Raw genomic sequence first — 19179 nt, 5'->3', positions numbered from 1 at the left:
AGCATGGCCACTGGATCAGGCTGATGGGAGTTGTAGTTCAAAAAAGTAACTTTTCCAAGCTCTGCTTCCTCTGAGGCTGAGAGGCAGTGACTGGCCCAAGGTCACCCAGTGAGCTTCATGGCTGTGTGGGGATTCGAACCCTGGTCTCCAACAGTCTAACCACTACGCCACATCCTCTCTAATTAGTTGACAGCTCTGGAGAGAGTTAATCAGCCCACCTACTCCGTATGGCCAGTAAGTGTTCTCTGAAACAAATTGTTTCACACAAACAATAGTTCTTTGTAAATTCAATTATTGCTTTTCTTTTAATTCTTTGCAGAGGAAGAAGAAAAAGAATGCCCAGGTGGGTTAAGATCTGGAGCAATATTGTAGCCCGCCTGGTTTAGACTAAGCAAGTCTGCAGGGGTCAGGTCTAGATTGCATTTGATGTTCTGTGGTACTGTATTACTGCAAGGCCCCTCTTTTTCTTTTTCTCTGTTTCTTCATCTCTTCTCAGGGCAACAGTGGAGTGACTTTGTGCAATCCTGTGAGTATGTTGCTGTTCTGTTTTCATTTCTCTTAGTTCTCCATCAATGGCACATGCAGAATTTTAACTGGTGCTGATATTGACTAGAGATGGTCAGCTGGCACCGTGAAGGCTCCAAATGTCCCTTATAACACCCCATACAACAGATGCAATGCCTTCGGTATTATGAAATGTTCTTGTGACGTCTTTTCAAGAAACACCTGAATCTGGCCGCTTTTGGAGATAGGATACTTAATCAAGACTAATTGGTCTGATCTTGTACAGCTATTGGGCAACGTCTGACACAGATAGCATAGCTAGATTAGCTAAAGGTAAAGTGAAAGTAAACAGATGAAGAGATCAGGCAGGACTCAAAAGAGGTCTGGGCATGGCAAAGCAAAAGAAATTACTTTGCAAGCAAGTTCAAGGTGCAATAAGGTGTGATAATCCTTAGATAGGAGCTTCTGGGAGGCTGGATATAAAAAAAGGAAAGTTCTGGCAGTCCAATATATCCTTGGATTCAGGGCTAAAGAAGAGGGATTCCCGGTAATTGCTGATTTGGTGTTTATAACAAATTGTGTCCCTTGATTGCAACCTGCCTACTCAGTTTCAGCCTCTGATAGATCCATTTTAGTCTATTGATCTGTATTGCCTTCTCTCTCAGACACACAAACACATCTCTTTCATCTTTGTGCTATGTGACAAAGAGGTTTGTGTTAATATCAATGCTTGCATTCTGCCATTCCAATATAACTGGTTTTGACCTATAAAGCCTTACACGGCTTGGGACCACAATACCTGATGGAACGCCTCTCCCGATACGAACCCACCCATACACTACATTCAAGATCAAAGGCCCTCCTCCGGGTGCCTACTCCGAGGGAAGCTCGGAGAATGGCAACACGGGAGAGGGCCTTCTCAGTGGTGGCCCCCAAATTATGGAATGATCTTTTTGACGAGGTGCGCCTGGCGCCAACATTGTTATCTTTTCGGCTCAAGGTCAAGACTTTCCTTTTCTCCCAGGCATCTTAGTATGTGTTCTATATTGTTTTAAATTTTTTAATTGTGTTTTAAATTGTTTTTAAAAGATGTATTTTAAATTGTATTTGTTTTTAGTTATTGTAAACCGCCCAGAGAGCTTTGGCTATGGGGCGGTATACAAGTTTAATAAATAAATAAACTGCTGGTCCAAAGAATGAAGATGTGATCGCTTCCTTATGGATTTGTCATGAGTTTCTGCTCTTTCTGTATGGTTCAGTCACTGCTGTAGGACCACCTGCCCTGATTTCCTAATGCAGAAGCACTTTGATCATAGGCCTTTCAGCTTCTGGAGGTCTTTATGAGCTCCATTTTGTCTGGCGGCTTCTCTTGATGAAGGACTGAATCCCTTTTGTGTTATATTCCCAGGCTGTCCCATTCCACGTTGCCATTCCAGGGAATTTCACTCAGTTCCGCAAGATTACAATTGTGGGGAATGTGCCTCTTCACTCAAACAGGTGTGTTTGCAGAGAAGACAAGATTATACACCATTATTCTACATTCAATCATCATACGAAGGCAAAGCCAATCAAAAAATGACTATCAAATTTACATACATAGGTTTCAATTCAATCTACCTCCCTTCCTTTTTGAATTTTATTTTGCTGCCTTCCCATTAGTTTTTGTGTGCAGTTTTACCAAATTGTTAATTTTTTTCAAAGTAATTTTCTGTCTTGATTGGCAGTGATGTTATTTAGGAGTGACATGCATGCAAAAGCCAAGCATCTAGGTCAGCTCATGGTTCCTTGCAGCAGGTTTGCTCTTCTGCAAGTTAACAAGAGAGCCAGTGTGTTGAAAAGGATAGAGCATCGTGGTTCAGTTGGAGGGAGCTAAGTTCAAATCCCTACTTGGCCATGAAGCTCACTGGATGAGGTTGAGCCAGGGATTCACATAGTTATTGTGAGGATAAGGTGAGGTAATCTCCAAAAATGCCAAAATTAGAGGTAATCTTCAGCATCTGATCCAGGGCAGACTCAGATCTAAAAAAGGGCATAAAGTAAAATAGACACCAGGAGATCGAGAAGTCTGGGAAATTGTGAAAGACTTATTTTGTCATGAGTTTCTGCTCTTCTGTTTTGGAAACTACTAGAGTAAGCATTGTCTTTTCCTTCCTCCCAGATTCCATGTGAACCTCAAAAACACCATGACAGGCAACATTGCCCTGCACATCAACCCCCGACTGAAGGAGGGAGCGGTAGTCCGGAACACCCTCACCAATGGCACTTGGGGCTCTGAGGAGAGGCACATTCCTGCCATGCCTTTTTCCCTTGGCCAGGCCTTCCATGTAAGAAGGATTTTGGGGAAATTAGCATTTACACTGGATGATTTATATCATGGAATTTCAGACTGTTATAAAAAGACACACATGTTCAACACTATCAACTTAGGTTTGCTATGGTTCCATGTGCACAGAAACTTCTGGCTGCATATGACAGCTATTGGTTTCAACAGCTGACACTTCCAACACTCTCCTTGCCCCCTACCTTTTTGGCAGAGAGTAACAGCTTTCTCTCTTAATCTGACATTGGCCATTTGCCTCTGCAGCCAAAAACAGACGAAAGAGGGACTATGTGGAGTGTTGGTCTGATTAAGGAAAGCTATTTTTATATTCTTACAGGTGGTTTATTGGCTTATACTGAAGACCTGTTTTTCTGAATCAGACCATCTATTCCAGCGTTCTGTCTCAAGCAATGACTCTTAAGCAGCTGAGAGGAAAAGAGGTGTCCCCCGCCCCCATCAGCCTGTTGAGGACTAAGAGGCTGAACTTTTCTTGGGACATATCTATGCCAGAGGCCCAAACTGCTTTAATAATTGCTCCCTCTTCCCAGGACACTGCAGTTACAGTGCCTTGCAAAAGTATTCAGACCCCTGACTAATGCTGTCATATCACTGAATTGCAAATAGCACATTGTAATGTCGTTCTGTATGATATTTTATTTTGAAACACTGAAACTCAGATTCAATTATAGTAAGGTGACATTGGTTTTTATGTTGGGAAATGTTTGTAAGAAACATAAAAAACTGAAACATGTTGCTTGCATGTATTCAACCCCTGTGCTGTGGAAGCTCCCAGTTTACACAGATGAAATTGCCCTATCAAGAACACAATTACCTTAGCATTGGCCTCCACCTGTGAACCATTAAAGTTGCTGTCACATTGTCAGGATAAAAACCCCACTGTTGAACTATCATTGGTCAGACTGTAGATCTGAAGGAAAATTAAGACCAAAGAGCATTCTACCAAAGTGAGAGATAATGTAATACAAATGCATAGATTAGGAAAAGGGTTCAAAATAATATCCAAGTGTTTGGAGATCCCAGTGAGCACAGTTGGATCTATAATCAGGAAGTGGAAGCTGCATCACACCACCCAGGCACTGCCAAGAAATGGTTGTCTCTCAAAACTCAGCGCTCGAACAAGAAGAATGTGAGAGAAGCCACAGAGAGGCCAACAATCACTTTGAAGGAGCTACAGAGTTCAGTGGCTGGGAGTAATGGTGCACCAGTCAACCATATCAAGAGCTCTGCATAACACTGGCTTGTATGGGAGGTTGGCAAGAAAGAAGCTGTTACTCAAAAAGTACCATCTGAAAGCACGTCTGGAGTTTGCCAGAAAGCATGAGAGTGTCCCAGCTGCGATGTGGGAAAAGGTTTTGTGGTCAGCTGAGACCAAGATAGTGCTTTTTGGCCAAAGCTATATGTGTGGCACAAACCTAACACTGCCCATGCCTCAAGACACACCATCCCTATAGTGAAGTATTGGTGGCAGCATCATGCTGTGGGGATGCTTCTCATCAGCAGGGACTGGGCATCTTGTTAAAATTGAAGGAAGAATGGATGGAGCAAACTACAGGGAAATACTGCAAGAGAACCTGCTTCAGTCTGCTAACAAACTGAAGCCTGGGAGGAAATTCACTCAGCAGGACACTGATGCCAAGCACAAGGCCAAAGTAACACTGGAGTGGCTCAAGAACAAAAAAGGTGAATGTCCTGCAGTGGCCCAGTCAAAGTCCTGATCCCAATTCCATTGAGAATCTGTGGTGCTATTTGAAGAAAATTGTGGTCCATAAGCGATGTCCAACCAACCTCAATGACCTGGAGCGAACCTGCCAAGAAGAATGGGCCAAAATCCTTCCAACACTGTGTGCAAAGCTGATACACACCTACCCCAAAAGCTGTTATTGCAGCAAAAGGTGGCTCTACCAAATATTAATGTGTGTGGGGGTTTGAATACTTATGGAAGCAACGTTTCAGTTTTTATATTTCTTACAAACATTTCCCAGCATAAAACCAATGTCACCTTACAATTATTGATTTTGAGTTTCAGTGTGTCAAAATAAAATATCATACAGAACGAAACTACAATGTACCAATTGTAATTCAGTAATATGAGAGCACTGGTCAGAGGTCTGAATACTTTTGCAAGGCACTGTATATTGAGTGGGGCTATGCATCTAACAGAATTCTCAGCATTCTCAAGAAACTCTTCCTAAGATTCTTTTCATGAAATTGTGTTAATCTAGCATAAAGTTGATATAATTGTGTACTCTAGATCTCCCCTATGCTCTTGTAGTGTGTGGATCAGTATGGATTAAAACTCAGAATAAAATATCTCAATTTTTCTACCACTAGATGGAGATCATCAACCTGAAGAATAACTACCAGGTGACTGTGAATGGGATTGTATTATTCAATTACACCCATCGAATCTCTCCAGGACATGTGGACCAACTGGAAATTGCTGGGGATGTGACCCTCTCCTGTGTGCAGTACTGACAAGTCTCTGTTCTCCTTACATAACATTTTCACTCAGCTCTTGAGAGAACAGCAAAGGCATATCTGTAGTGGCTCCTCCCTGCCTGCTGCTGTTTCAGATCAGTGCTGCTTCAAAATATGTCATGCACACCTGACCTGCAAACTTAAAACTGGCTGATCTATTGTGGCTTCCTTACATGGAACTCAGGAAATTATAGACTGAAAGTGGGTTAAGGATCACTTGCAGAAAAAATGTGATAGCTTTGTGGAATACCTGGGGTAGGGAAGTCATGACTGCTAAATAAATCTAACTCCTGACGATCATGTAGAACAGATGTAAATTTTCAAGTGTTGTGTAAAGATGGTGAAGGGAGATCTTACTGATTGGACAGCAGATAGCAATTTCTGTCTCAAATTCAAATAACAATTGTTTACTTCCCCTTACACTTAATCATGCTTTGTACTCTTATGTAAATTATGTCCCATATACCTCCTCGATGAAAAATAAAGTAAATACCAATCAAAATAAAGATGGAAAGATACTTGAAACTGCACCATCCAATGATACTCTATAATATGCTTTACGCAATTTTGGTCTCAACAGACTTCATGGATCAGCTGTACAAGAAAGACATATGTAGAAACAAAACACAATAAGCAGGTGCAATTAATGCAAGGTAATTCACAACTCTCCCACAAAACGCCACAAAGGTCCAGCCCTCTATGTTCAGGGCAGCGCGTGTTATAGAAGATACAACTAATTTCAAGCCTGTCCTGTTCCATAATCACTCATCACAAGCTTGCCTACTAACCTACAGCGGTTGCCTGCAGCTCAACAGACAGGGGAGCTTTTCTAAATTGGGAGTTGGTTCTTTTTTTTGCTCTCTTTCAGACCATTCATATGCCACAACTGAACAACAAACCTGTGTACAGGCAGACTAGAATTTTCTGACAAATGATTTACAAGGCTAATTTAACACTGGCACTGAAGGCATATTACAAAAATGCTGCAAGCACTGTATCAAATGGAATCTCTTAAGATGCTGGTGTGTGTAAATATAGTAAGCATTAGCTTTAAAAATACATTGTGGGACAAGTTCTATGGAGAGCAGTTTAATTTTGTTTAACTCTACTACATTGGACAATTTAGGCCAGATCTTGTAAACACTAAACACTAGGCAACAAAGTTCTTGAGTCAAATGCTTCTAAGGCAGAAGCCAGCTCTATTCCTGTTTCTTACTGCACCTTATAGTTAAGGTCCCCGTAGCCTCTCCACCTTAACCTGTTGCCCCCAAGAAGCAGTTAAGAGGACTAGCTAAGTGTGTACTGGAGGTAGTTCTATCTGGATATCAGGCAGCAGGTTGCAGCTGGTAATTATATCTATCTTGTCTGCAACAGCGCGTAAGTCCTCCAGGACAAGCCGGATGTTGTGTGAGGCGTTGATTATGCCATTTTGGGAGTTACTAAGCTGGCCAGTAATGGTCCCAATCTCTTTGATGGCTGTCTGGTACACTTGCTTGACGGTGCTGTTGACATCATAGTACAGGCGGGCATTGCTCTCAATCAGCTTCTGCTGCAACAAGGTGCTGTAGCGGCCACGGTGTCTGATATGAAGGGCAGGTTTCTCTTCAACTGCTGTGGGAGACCCCAGATCTTCATTTCTGAAAACGATCAGTGGAGGCAAGTCTGTGCTGATTAATTTAGGCTCCGCTTTTGGCCTACTGGGACTTGCATCTTCCTCTTCATCTGTTTCAGAGGCCTCCCCGGCGACTTTGACACCAGAAAGGCTTGGAAATGAAGCCTGGGGCACAGAAGACAGATAAACCTCTTCTTCTGAATCAGTCTCTGAGGCTTCTCCCTGAACTACAGTTTTGTACTTTTGGGTGGTCATTTTTGCATCACCTGAAGAAAAAAAAAGGAGCTTAAAGCTGAACATAGGAAGCTGTCTTATACTGAGTCAGACCACAGATCTTTCTAGCTGAGTGTTTTTGCCTGGCTAGAATGTGTCCTTGAACTCTGATCATGTCTTTCTTGGATGGAGGACAGAGTGGTGTGTGTGTGAATGTTGGTAGAAACTAGCTTATTGTATAAAGGTAAAATATACATTTATTGCTCCAACCACTTTTGCTGCCCACCACTGGTATGTGGCCCCCAGAAGATTGTCCAGAAGGGAATGTGGTCCTTAGGCTGAAAAAGGCTCTGCACATCTGACCTAAATGGACCATTTTGGACTGACCAACAGAGTAGCTTTCATGATCCCTTGCCACATAAGAGAAAGGATTTTAAAGGGGCACAAGGAAGGCATCTGCATGTCTGGTTATTCTATATTCTCTCCACACTCACAATGCCAGCATCCTGTTATAATACTATTATCAAATCCCCTCTCTTATTCCTAGGATTGCTACTTAATGAATCATCACAAGAGAGGCAAATTTGCATAAAATTTGCATTTGCTAATCTATATGGATAAATACACATCTAGGAAAAAATATAATTTAAATGGAAATATATGTCACCATAGTGAGGATGGTAGACAGTGAGCAGGGCCCTATGTGCCTGCTCAGTCTGTTGTCCAGGTGCTAACTGTGGATGGGAAATTTCAGCACGAAACCCAGGAAGCTGCCCTATCCTGAGTCAGACCATTGATCCATCTGGCTCAGTATTGTCTACATTGACTGGCAGCAGCTCTCTGGCGTTTCAGGCAGGAGTCTCTCCCAACCCTACCTAGAGATGTCAAGAACTGAACCTGGGACATTCTGCATGCAAAAAAGATGCCCCTACAACTGAGCTATGACCCTTCCCCTTATGCACCCCTCTCCCTTCTTAGGGTTCAATCGGAAGACTTTCCTCTGTAGAGTGAGACACACGGATGCTCTAGCCCATTCCATACAAAACACACTCCTCTCCCCCCCCGCCCCACTTTCAGAACAGTCCCAACACCCCTTCCCATCCTCACTGGGGCAGTTACCCAGTAGTTAGTGGCACATTCAGAAGTGCAGCATCCCTTTATGTTAGTCACAGCTGTGCTCCCTCCCCCCATTTTGCTGCTAGGTTGAGCAGGAGATCCTTGTTAATGCCTTCTCCCACAACAACAGACATCCCTAGGAGCCAATCAGCATGAAAAAGAAGAGTGTTAGCTACTGAGCAGAGTCTTCTCAGCGGCTGACTCACCTTCTTTCACTCTGATTGGCTCCAATCAGCAGGAAAGGACAAGGAAGCATGTTAGAAGACTCTTCTCAGTGGCTACCACACTCCCGTTTCATACTGATTGGCTTGTAGGACGCTGGAGACACAGGGAGCCTGCTGGGAGCCTGCTCCTACAAAAGTAGGTCTAAGACCCTCTGAGACCCCGGAATGCTACACCCCTGCAGTTATCCTCACCCCCAAGTTTCTTCTAACGCAGCCTGAACGAATGCAGGTTTACTTGGCAGTAAGCGCCCGATCCCAATGGCGTTTACTGCCAAGAAAGTGCACACAGCACTGCAGCCACTTTTTTAAAGCATACGATTAGTTGTGTTGCTGTTATTATTAATGCTGGTGTTGCTACAACGAACCCTGCCTCGGTACATACCTACAAAATTAGCTCAACCATTCACCAGGAAGAATCGGCTCCACTTTTGCTGGTCACATGACACCGACAGATCACGTGGCCACGAAGCTTCCCAGCGCGCGTTTTGTTTAGCGAGGAGAGAAAGTCCTTAGCCTTTGATGACGCATGCGCGTTTCGGGCGGAGTATCGCGGGAGGTCCTCTTCCCTCAGCAAGAGACTTTCTCCTCAGCCTCCTCAAGTTATTTTCGGACGTCAGTCCCTTCATCTATATACAGTGTTTTCTCACTGTATCCTCCCTGGTGCCGAAGCTCAAGCCCTGAAACTGTGGGAATCGAAGCGTGTCCCTGAGGTGGTGCAGAGTGCGTTTCCCTCACCACTGAAAAAATACAGAGACCGCCACATGTCAGTGACGGCAGACGTACGCACACACACACACACAAACGTGTGTGTGTGTGTGCATATTTTCAAGTGATGCATCTGCCTTTTACCATTAATTCTCCTCTCCAGGAGTGATATTTCTCTTAGTTGCAGGCTCCACTTTCTTACACACCCCACCTGAGAAAAATAACACTGCTACCCTCTCTTTTTATTTGCGCCTCTCTCGTGTGCAAAATCAAGAAAGAGTGGGGCTTGTGGTGGTTATATTACTGGGTTTTCATTTCTCAGTTCCCTGCTTGAAAACAGTCAGTGACCTACCTTACAGGAGAGTTGTGAAGGTGAACAAAGTAAAGCAGTATATTGACTTGTCACCTTTGCGCCACCAGGAAAACCCTTGCTGGTCATGCCGGGACCTTTCCTGAGCGGACAAAACCATTGAAGACAGCCAGAGATTGTGCAGGCTTGCAAGAGCTGCTCACAATCCCTGACTTCATTTTACAGATGCACCCCTGGGAACTGCTGGGTGGGACAAAAAGTCACCCCGTGGCAGAGGACTCTCTTGCCCCAAGAACCCTCCATTGAGGGTGGGCTCCATAGAGATCGGGAATACCATGGTCTGAATGATCCTGACTTTGGTGTTCAGTGATACATCTTTGCATTTGAGGACCTTTTCTAGTTCTCTCATAGCTGCCCTCCCCAGTCCTAGCCTTCTTCTGATTTCTTGACTATTGTCTCCATTTTGGTTAATGACTGTGCCGAGGTATTGATAATCCTTGACAAGTTCAATGTCCTCGTTGTCAACTTTAAAGTTACATAAATCTTGTGCGCATCCCTGCCATGAGCCAAGATGGCGGCAGAGCGTTCAGCCCCTTAGGGAAGCGTCAGCCACCATCTTGGTTAAGGGCACCAGTGCATGTGCAACCACACAACAGCCAAGAAAGCAATGACAGGGGCTCCAAAGCTTGCTGGTTCGTTCATCAAAGATCTTTTCCAATGTTAATGAAAAGCTTCCTGTTCAGCTCATTTCTTGCTTTGTGGGTGTGGTGTTAGTGATGGAAGAACTACCCATTACTTGCCCCTTATCTGGACAGCTTTTGTTACACAGGGTGGGGTGTTCAACCACTGGTTGCCTTGCACTGTTATTTTATAGCAAAACAGCACCATTTCACTACAAAAGCAAAAAAAATGGAACAAAATAAAGGCACACACATATGCATTCTCACCGTGGGAATGAATGTTGACTAAGGGCAATAATAAATCGTGCAATTATTGTGTTTCAAGTGATTCACTTTTTGTATAATTGATGGCCTTTGGCTAAGTAATAAAGACTTATTTGCAATTAAACACTAACGTGTGAGCCGCCCCCTCCACCTCTCCTGATCCTTGTCAAGGGGAGTCTGGGAAATGAGGGCAGGGGAGGATCACAGCCATCCACAAGATTAAGGCCCAGAAGGGGCCACAGTGGGTTTGGCAGATTTGGAGTGTAGGATTGGGGCCTGCCGGATCGTACTGTGGGATCAGTGGAGGGGAGAGAGAGAACCCCCTAGCTCAAAACTGAACCCAGTGCAGAAATATTGGCCAGGTAAAATATCAGAGAGTCGGCAACTCTCTTGTAGTTGAAAGGGGAGAAGTGCAGCTAGTAGAAGTGGAGCATCTGCAACAGATCCCCACCCCTCAGGTACTTCTATCACTAGCCACGTTTTTGATGATCACACAGAAAGGAGAAGAGGAACTTTCCCCGAGCACATGCCATACAACCCGCTTTTGTCTCTTGACAGACCTGGTTTTTTTTTTTTCTGACGCACTTCCACCTGTTTTCAAAGTAAGCAAAGTGTGAAGTGCAAAATCAGAAACCACAGGGAGAGGAAGGGGGAAAGCAAACCTGCCAGCCTTATCGGTGACAATGAAGGTGTGAAAACGAAACCTCCATGTGTTAACCCTTTGGTCTTCCTGTTGAGCTCGTAAGTGGCACCACGGCTGGGGCAAGGCAGGGCTGGGGCTGAAAGGACCTGAGCAGATGCTGAGATGGTGCGATAAAGAGGCACAGGACAGCAGGGCATCAACAACTTCATGCCAAAAGAAGCTATTGCACTGCATTGTGCTACGCTACGCTATGGGTTGTCTCTGGATTAAACAAAATAAAACCAGACTAGTGCTATATTGCACCTGACTGGCTGGCTGTTGCTGCTGTTCTCATTTTTTGTATTCCTCCCTTTTCTGGACTATCCTGTTATTTTTATTGAGCTCCTGGTAGGGATGGGAGATAAATGCAGTTCAGTTTGCATTTTATTTATTCATTTAAATATTTATAAGCCGCACTTTTCAGAAAGGTATATCAAGGCGGCATTACAGCATACAAAAACATAACAGCATTAAAAACCAATTAAAGCTTTTAAAATAATAATAAAAGCATCCATAAGTACTACATTGGTTGGAAAAGAAAATACATCATAAAAGGGCTGTTTAAAAAGTTCAGTTTTCAGGAGATGCCCGAAAAAAAGGGATGGTTTCTGCTGAACCCCTATTGGTAGGGGGTTTCACAGGGCAGGGCCTGCCACACTAAAGGCTTGGTCTGTGGTGCAGGCCAACTGAACCTCGGGGGCATGAGGAACCACTAAGAGTGGCCCATCAGATGTCAGTGATTGAGCTGGAATACAGGGAGCCAGGCAGTCCTTACTGTAAAGCCAAACCAATCAAATTCATGCTTTCCGAAACAATATGAGAACTGAAACACAGCTATGTTTCAAAATACTCACATATGTGAATTTTGCAACGCAGTTCTCCAGCCAACCAATTTTTACAAAAATGTACATATATTTGGGGAAAATGTGCATCAAAATGAATATATTCGTGAAAATAACATACAAAAAGGTGTTATATTAGGGGAAATTGCTAACACAAATGCGTGCATTAAGCCAAAACGGCATACAAAAATGTGTTTACTAGGAGAAATTCACACTAAAATGCTGAAAAATGTTTATTAGAAAAAATGGGAAAAAATCACAGAATGTAGAGAACTGAATTTAAGATTGGAAAAACGAGAAACTGAGCGAATCAAGAGTGATTGATCCTTCCATCCCTAGCTTGGAATTAAAGGCAACGAATTGGCAGACCCTGGCACTATCGGGGACCATTCATGTGGAGATGCTCTACGCATGCGCTGATGTATGGATGTAGAGTCCCTCCATGCGCAAGCATTGGTGGCTGGTGCCCACTGGAACTGCTAGGGCAGGAGGCAGGGAGCCCAAACTGTGGGTGGAGCCGGCGCAACGACAGGCAGAGCCAACGAATTCTAGTCTTGTCCATTCTAGTCTCTTTCTCACGGAGACTGAGGAAAAGGAAGCTGACAGCCAGGGCCACCCCTGGACTGCTTGTGAGTAAGAAGGCAGGCAGGTGGAGGCTGACCAAGGAGGGACTGAGGTTGATAGGGCAGCGCCTCACTAGCTCTAATGGAGCAGCCTCCGCTGCATGCAAGCTGAATGTACACATGGCAGAGAGCATGGCCGTGTGTGCATCAGCAGCATGGGCAAGACTAGCCTGTGCTGCCTTGCAACCCCCTCATGTATTCTTTCAGTGCATGGGAAGGGTCATCTACGCCCCACCCCCATAGTCTTCCCCCTTAGATACGGCCTAGGCTTGAAAGTCTATGGTGCAACACTCTACCCACCTACTAGCCTACTTGGTGGCAGCCCATATGAGGAACAAGGGGAAAGGCAGGGCTGACAACCGAACCAAAGGGTGATTTCCTTGTCTGTCTGTCTGTCTGTCTGTTATGCAAATTGTGAATCCGAGCTCAGGTCATGGGCGAAGAACCTGCTGAGTGACTGCTCTTGGAAAACGACCTTTGGGGTTTAAAAAAAATATTTTTAATTAATTTTGAAGAAAAAAACCCATAAAACATAAAAATGAACAAATTCAATCAATACAAAGCAATTTATGAAGCATAAAGCAGGGTTAAGGATTGCTACAAATAAATAATCTGCTATTACACAATCAGTTAGAAGAATTGAGGAGAAAAATCTAGCTTGTTGACAATTTCAAATTGATCAGCCTTCTCCTTGCAAGTTCCAGGCTACCCTTTACCCCTCCCAAACCAAAAGTTATTACTGTAACCACAAACGAGAATATGCTGCAGGCAGGGTGGATGACCGTACCTACTGACTCCTGTGTACTCAGTATGACAGTGCCACACAGCCACAAATGCATCCTGTGTGCTTTTTTCCCTGGCACTTTCTGAGTGAGGTTCTCTAGTAAGACAATGTGCCACAATTCTTGAGACCAATATTCAAGATCATTACTTTGGAAATCTTTCCATTGGTTGGCCATTATCGTTCTCACTACCTTTGTCTTCAGATCTCCCTTGTCCATCCTCAAAAGTCTAATTGCTCCACACTGCCTTGGTCATCTTCTGGGTTACACTCTGGCCTAGTCTATCAGTTTCTTCACTGAACTGGCGGGGTATTATCGATTTCAGATAACCTAAAGTGCATCCTTCGTGCGTGAAGCCCTGTCTAAGGAAGGAAATGCGGTTTTCTTGCAGGGCAAGGGTGTAGACTAGGGCGGGCAACCTTTTTTCTGTTGAGGATTGCATTCCTGCAGGGATAATCTGTCAGGGGCTACATGCTGACTGTGGGTGTGTTGAAGCTAGGGCCAGATCAAAAGTGGGAGGGTCACCTATTGATGGCTCCCAGTGGCTTCATATATTAAGCAGTACTGGAGATAAAATAGTGCCCTGTGGAACCCACAGCACAACTGCCAGAGAGCAGACAAGCAATCCCCAAATGTTATTCTCTGAACGCAGTCTCTGTAACATAGTGCCACCAGCTTTCAACTCAAGGCGGCATTCGTGAGGATTCCATGGCTAGGGATGGGAGAGAATTTCGATTCAGTTCACATTTCAAGCAGAATTTATCAAATTCACACTTTCCGAAACAATATGAGCACCGAAACACAGCCATCCTTCAAAATTAGCATTTTTTTTAGAATTTTGGGATGCAGTTCGCCAACTAAACAACATTTACAAAAATGCATAATAGTAGGGGAAAGTGTGCATAAAAATGAATACATGAGTTAAAATAACATGCAAAAAGGCAAAAAATGATGAGAAATGGCTTGCAAAAATGTGTCTCTTTGTCAAATGCCTACAAAAATGTGTTTATTTGGAGAAATTCGCACTAAAATGGTGGAGAATTTCCCTGAGGATTTTTTTTTTTTAAAAATCACAGATTGCTGCAGAGATGTAGAGATCTGAATTTAACACTGGAAAACACTGGAAAAATGAGAAACTGACAGAACCGAAACAGCCGAAGCTCTCTGGGCGGTTTACAACAATTAAAAACATTAAAAAAAAAACAAATATACAAATTTAAAAACACATTTTAAAAAGCAGTTTAAAAACACATGCTAAAATGCCTGGGAGAAAAGGAAAGTCTTGACCTGGCGCCAAAAAGATAACAGTGTAAGATAACAGTGTAATCAACGGCACACTATGTTGCTGAATGTGCCATTTGTTTTTTGTTTAGTGAGCGTTTCAAAAACGTAAAAGTGCAAGAACAGCAATTAGTCCTCTCTGAAACACTGTTCGGTATTAAAGCAGATCAGGCACCTCAAGAATTTCAGCAAGAAATTACATTAGAACTACAAGGTAACAAGGTGTCTGCAGAGCAAATGCAACTCCATGACTAAACTGGAATTCTGAAGTCTGGAATTCTGCACATCTTGGGATGTATTTCTGGTACTCAGGAGACATGGCCTGAAGACTCAACTGCACCATACATTTAAAGGACTATTCTACGACTTTAAACAGTCATGGTTTCCCCAAAAGAATGATTATTTCTTTTGTAATATTGAATTTACTGTATGTTTGCTAAATTGTTTATTTTTGTCTTATTTGAATGTATTGCTATGTCTTGTAAACTGACTTCTCTCCCCTACCCCAGTGCTTTTATTTTGATTGTTTGTTCTAAGCCACTTTGGGCACAGGTCACTGTGGAAAGGTGGCATATAAATAAACCCAATCAACCAACCAATCAAAAGAATCCTGGGAACTGTAGTTTGTAAAGGATACACTGCTGAGTGTAGTTAGAGTAGTACGGCAATGGAACCAATGACCTAGGGAGGTAGTGGGCTCTCCAACACTGTAGAGGTATTCAAGAGGCAGCTGGACAGCCACCTGTCAGGGATGCTTTAATTTGGATTCCTGCATCGAGCAGGGGGTTGGACTCAATGGCTTATAGGCCCCTTCCAACTATGCTGTGGATAGTTGGCATGTGTGGAACAGCTAACACTTGAGCTTTCATATCACTTGATGGTATCACCTAATATAGGAAGCTGCCTTAGACCAAGTCAGACCACTGATCCATTTAGCTCCTCTATTGTCTACCCTGGTTGGCAGCAGCTCTCTACAGTCTCAGACAGGGACTATTCTGAGTCCTTCTTGGAGATGTCTGGGATTGAACCTGGGCCTTTTGCATGCAAAGCAAACACTTTACCACATTACTATGGCCCTTTCACACGACGTGCATGCATGTGCAATTCAGTCTTTTAAAAAGATTTGCTAGGGGATGGGGGAACATGGAAAATCTTTGGTGCAGATAGAGTTGGCAGGCTGGTGGGACTCCTAAAGAAATTCAGATTTGATGAGTTACGAAATGGTGGTATTTTGGCTCTAGATAGTTATTTATCTTCTCTCTCAGTAGGTTTTGCATTTAATTTAAAAAATCAGAAATGTTTTAATGGCTGTCTGCAACTGAATGTTTTCACACCTCTGCTGGTTAATTGTCCCTCCTGGTTTCATCACTTCTGCAAGTATGTCTTCAAAAGCCCAAGGGGCAGAATTCAGACTGAACACTCGCTCAGAGCAATTGTGCATTGTCGTCATGAGTCATCCATTAAGTTTCTTCATTCTCTGAGCTTGAAAGAAGAAACTGGGGCACTTCTTGAAAACAGGAGTTTAATTTCTCTTCAGTTTGACCTCGTTAATTCCAAGTGTCAATATGGCGAGTCAGTAGACCCCTTTTGGTCCAGCTGTTACTATGTGCTTCATAATAAACCAGAGATGATAGTAGGCTCATTGCAAAGAGCTTTGCAACTGCAGGGGAGCCTTGATCAACAAATTCCCCAACAGCAGAAACCTAAACACCGCGAGTGTGTTTTGATTCAGTTCCAGTTTGCGTTACACTATGACTGAGGTTGCACCTTTTGGGTTCTGGTTCAAATGATTCAACGTTTGGCAATGGATTTAGCACATCTTCGAGACTGGGCTACCAACCATTTGACCAGTCCCTTCTCTTGCGCTTCCAAAAACAGCTTGATCTACAGACCTTAGCAGGCAATAATGCTTATCTCAGGGGTTCTCAAACTGCAGTCCATGGACTACCAGTGGTCCACGAGCTTCATTCAGGTGGTCTGTGCTGTGTCTGTAAAATTACAATTAAAAATGTTAGACAGGCGCCATCTCTGTTAGCTTTTCAGCACCTACTGAAGACCTTCCTCTTGCAACAAGCCTTTTTAGAGACCTTATCCAAGCCTGCGTCTTTTTAAAAAGATTTTTAAAAACTTTTCTAAAATGATGCTTTTAAAGATGCTTTGTTTCAATATGTTTTTAAAGATGTTTTGTTGTAATATATTTTGAAGTCTTTTTAAATGCTTTTTTACAGTTCTTTCATGCAACCCTGGGCTCCTACTGGGAGGAAGGGTGGGATTTAAATCTGACAAATAAATAATAAATATATCATACAGCATCTAGCACAATGCATTACAGTTGCTTCAACAAGCAGAAAAATCATTAAGTGGTCCACCAAGACCCTCTGCAATTCTGAAGTGGTCAGTGGGGGAAATTTTTTTGCAAACCACTCTATGCTGGAAAGTTTCACTTTCTCATCCCTGTAGGTCAAGCTGCTGAACTTTACAGCTGCTAGGAATGAGCAGGCTCCTCACATTATCTTCCATACTTGTTCTGTAGGGTTTGCTCCATCCTGCCTTCCACTCCTTCTGAATCCTGGTTTAATTAGGACAGTTTCTAAAATGAGTTCTGGAACTGGAGCTGTTAATCTGGGCCCCACTAGGCCCGAGAATGCATCCAGTTCAGCAAACCGCAGAGCACTTGTGGAGAGGGTGTCCATGTGTCCTATTTTATAGAGTACAGACCTCTGAAGGGCTGCATGGTCCAAGTCTGTTTTAAAGATAAAGAAGACTAAGAAGGAAAGATCAAGACGGCAGGAGCCTTGATGTTGCCCAACAACTGCACTGGGCAGCAGATTGAGCAAGTGCATGGGTCACCTGGTTACAGTCTTCCCCACAATGGTGAGATGGATTGCATTTCTATTTAAATTGTAGAAATTGTTTCCAAATGTGCTTCTGTACATATAAATTACTACATGCAGATGTTATGCCAATAAATGTTCTCTTTTTGTCCTCTTATTTGGTGATGTGCAAGCGGCCATCTAAGCCACAATGGACTAAAATGGATGACAAGAATGGAAACATCCGGCTCTGGGCTACTTTTGTGCAGGGTGCTTGGAACCTTCTGCTGACTTTCAGTGACAATCATGTGGGACTTTGGCATCGTGGATGATAAAAGCCTAATAATAAGGTTAAGGATTCCATCATGTTCTTAAAGGTTACATCATGTACTTCTGCACTTAACAAGGAATCAGTATTTCAGTATGTAAAGACCTCCGCCTTGGAACTCCCTCCCATTGATACCAGGCAATTGGTTTATGGCATCTGCTAACTTTTTTTTCTTTAAGCAAGCCTACCCGGATATGTATATGTTTTATCATGTACATTTCAAAAACTGCTGATTTTATTTATATTTTGAATATTTTTAGGTTAACTTGTTTTTACAGCTGCTTTTACTGGTAATTTCAATGTCTTGTATTGTAGGTAAACCACTTAGCGCTTCAGATGATTAAGCAGTATATAAATCCTGAAACATTAATATAATACTATTAGCATAAATAAGATTCTAAAGAAGTGTCCCTCACAATGGATGTGGAATTTTAAATATTGTTGGAATGTTTCAGATGAATGTTCAGGGATGTGTCAGGGTTAGAGACATGCGAATCTGCCAACTTTGGTTTTCCTGTTTCTCATTCTTTCCAATTTTATGTTCAGTTCCCAACAATTCTGCATCACTTTGTGGGTTGTTGTTTTTAAGTCCTCATGAAAATTCATCAGCATTTCAGTTTCTCTGAATATACGTTTTTACCTTGTACACATTTTTGCCACACAATTTTCCACATTTTTGTAGGTGGTTTTTTTGATGATATATGCTTTTTTATGTACACTTTACCCTGGTTTGTACATTTTTTTAACATGTTACTCAGCTGGACAACTGCACTGCAAAATTTTGAACAGTAAGAATTTCCAAGGTTAGCTGTGTTCCGGTTCACATATTGCTTCAAAAAGTGCAAATTAAGCACGTTCACCTTTCAATGCAAACTGAATCAAATTTCTCACCCATTAGGGTGCACACGGCCTTGATGAAGAAATGCCAGAGAAGAATGGCTCCCACTTGCACTTTTCCCCCAGGTAGACAATGGGTATCCATAGTCTATATCAGCGGTTCCCAAATGTGCTTTCCCACTGACCACTTGACCATTGCTGATGATCTTGGCACACCACTTAAAGTTTTGTCTGCCTGTTGTAGCCATTGTTGTAGCTGGTATAGCACAGTGGGGAGGAGAGCCTGGCTGGGAGTCCAGAGTCTTTCAAATCCCTGTTCGCGTCTCCTGGGTGTCAAGGGCCAGCTAAAGATCACCCCCACAGGGAGTGGCTCAGGGGTTACGTGCCCTGCCACCTGTGCAGCCGTGGGCAATCTGCATAGTCCCAAGGAGCCCAGTTGCCCCCCAGCTGGCAGCTGAGGACAAGGAAGGGGCTGGCTTGTGCAGCTGGGGCAAGTTGAGCAGGCCCTAGCCGGCTGGGGAGGACTAGCCTCAGAGGGAGGCAA

The 19179-nt window shown here is 43.2% G+C and overlaps 2 protein-coding genes across 6 annotated transcripts in view; one reads left to right on the top strand and one right to left on the bottom strand.

Moving 5' to 3' along the window:
- Positions 1-5824, top strand: part of LOC133370523 (galectin-4-like) — a 59156-nt gene extending 53332 nt beyond the window's left edge. For 3 of the 4 annotated variants that reach the window (XM_061596963.1, XM_061596964.1, XM_061596965.1), the window contains 5 exons: positions 320-343; positions 497-526; positions 1913-2001; positions 2663-2828; positions 5177-5824. In XM_061596963.1, coding sequence (XP_061452947.1) covers positions 320-343; positions 497-526; positions 1913-2001; positions 2663-2828; positions 5177-5320 — 453 coding nt within the window. In that variant the 3' untranslated portion in view covers positions 5321-5824. The remainder of the gene's footprint in view (positions 1-319; positions 344-496; positions 527-1912; positions 2002-2662; positions 2829-5176) is intronic. The other variant, XM_061596966.1, reaches the window with a different exon arrangement.
- Positions 5825-5839: 15 nt separating this feature from the next.
- Positions 5840-9007, bottom strand: BLOC1S3 (biogenesis of lysosomal organelles complex 1 subunit 3). Of its 2 annotated transcripts, none has more exons than XM_061596967.1 (2): positions 8871-9007; positions 5840-7201 (listed from the first exon to the last, which is right to left on the bottom strand). In XM_061596967.1, the coding sequence occupies exon 2, from the start codon at positions 7188-7190 to the stop codon at positions 6615-6617; it is 576 nt and encodes a 191-aa protein (XP_061452951.1). In that variant the 5' UTR covers positions 7191-7201; positions 8871-9007; the 3' UTR covers positions 5840-6614. The 2 variants fall into 2 exon arrangements, with proteins under 2 accessions (XP_061452951.1, XP_061452952.1); XM_061596968.1 differs by lacking the exon at positions 8871-9007 and adding an exon at positions 8681-8800.
- Positions 9008-19179: the final 10172 nt, after the last annotated feature.

The sequence above is a fragment of the Rhineura floridana genome, chromosome 15 (assembly GCF_030035675.1).
Source record: "Rhineura floridana isolate rRhiFlo1 chromosome 15, rRhiFlo1.hap2, whole genome shotgun sequence".
In the NCBI taxonomy this organism is placed as follows: domain Eukaryota; kingdom Metazoa; phylum Chordata; class Lepidosauria; order Squamata; family Rhineuridae; genus Rhineura; species Rhineura floridana.
The sequence above is the reverse complement of the archived record's forward strand: the minus strand, read 5'-3'. Positions and strand labels throughout refer to the sequence as shown.

Coding starts and splice junctions, on each gene's coding strand:
- BLOC1S3 (XM_061596967.1), bottom strand. CDS start 7,190: ATGACCACCCAAAAGTACAAAACTGTAGTTCAGGGAGAAGCCTCAGAG.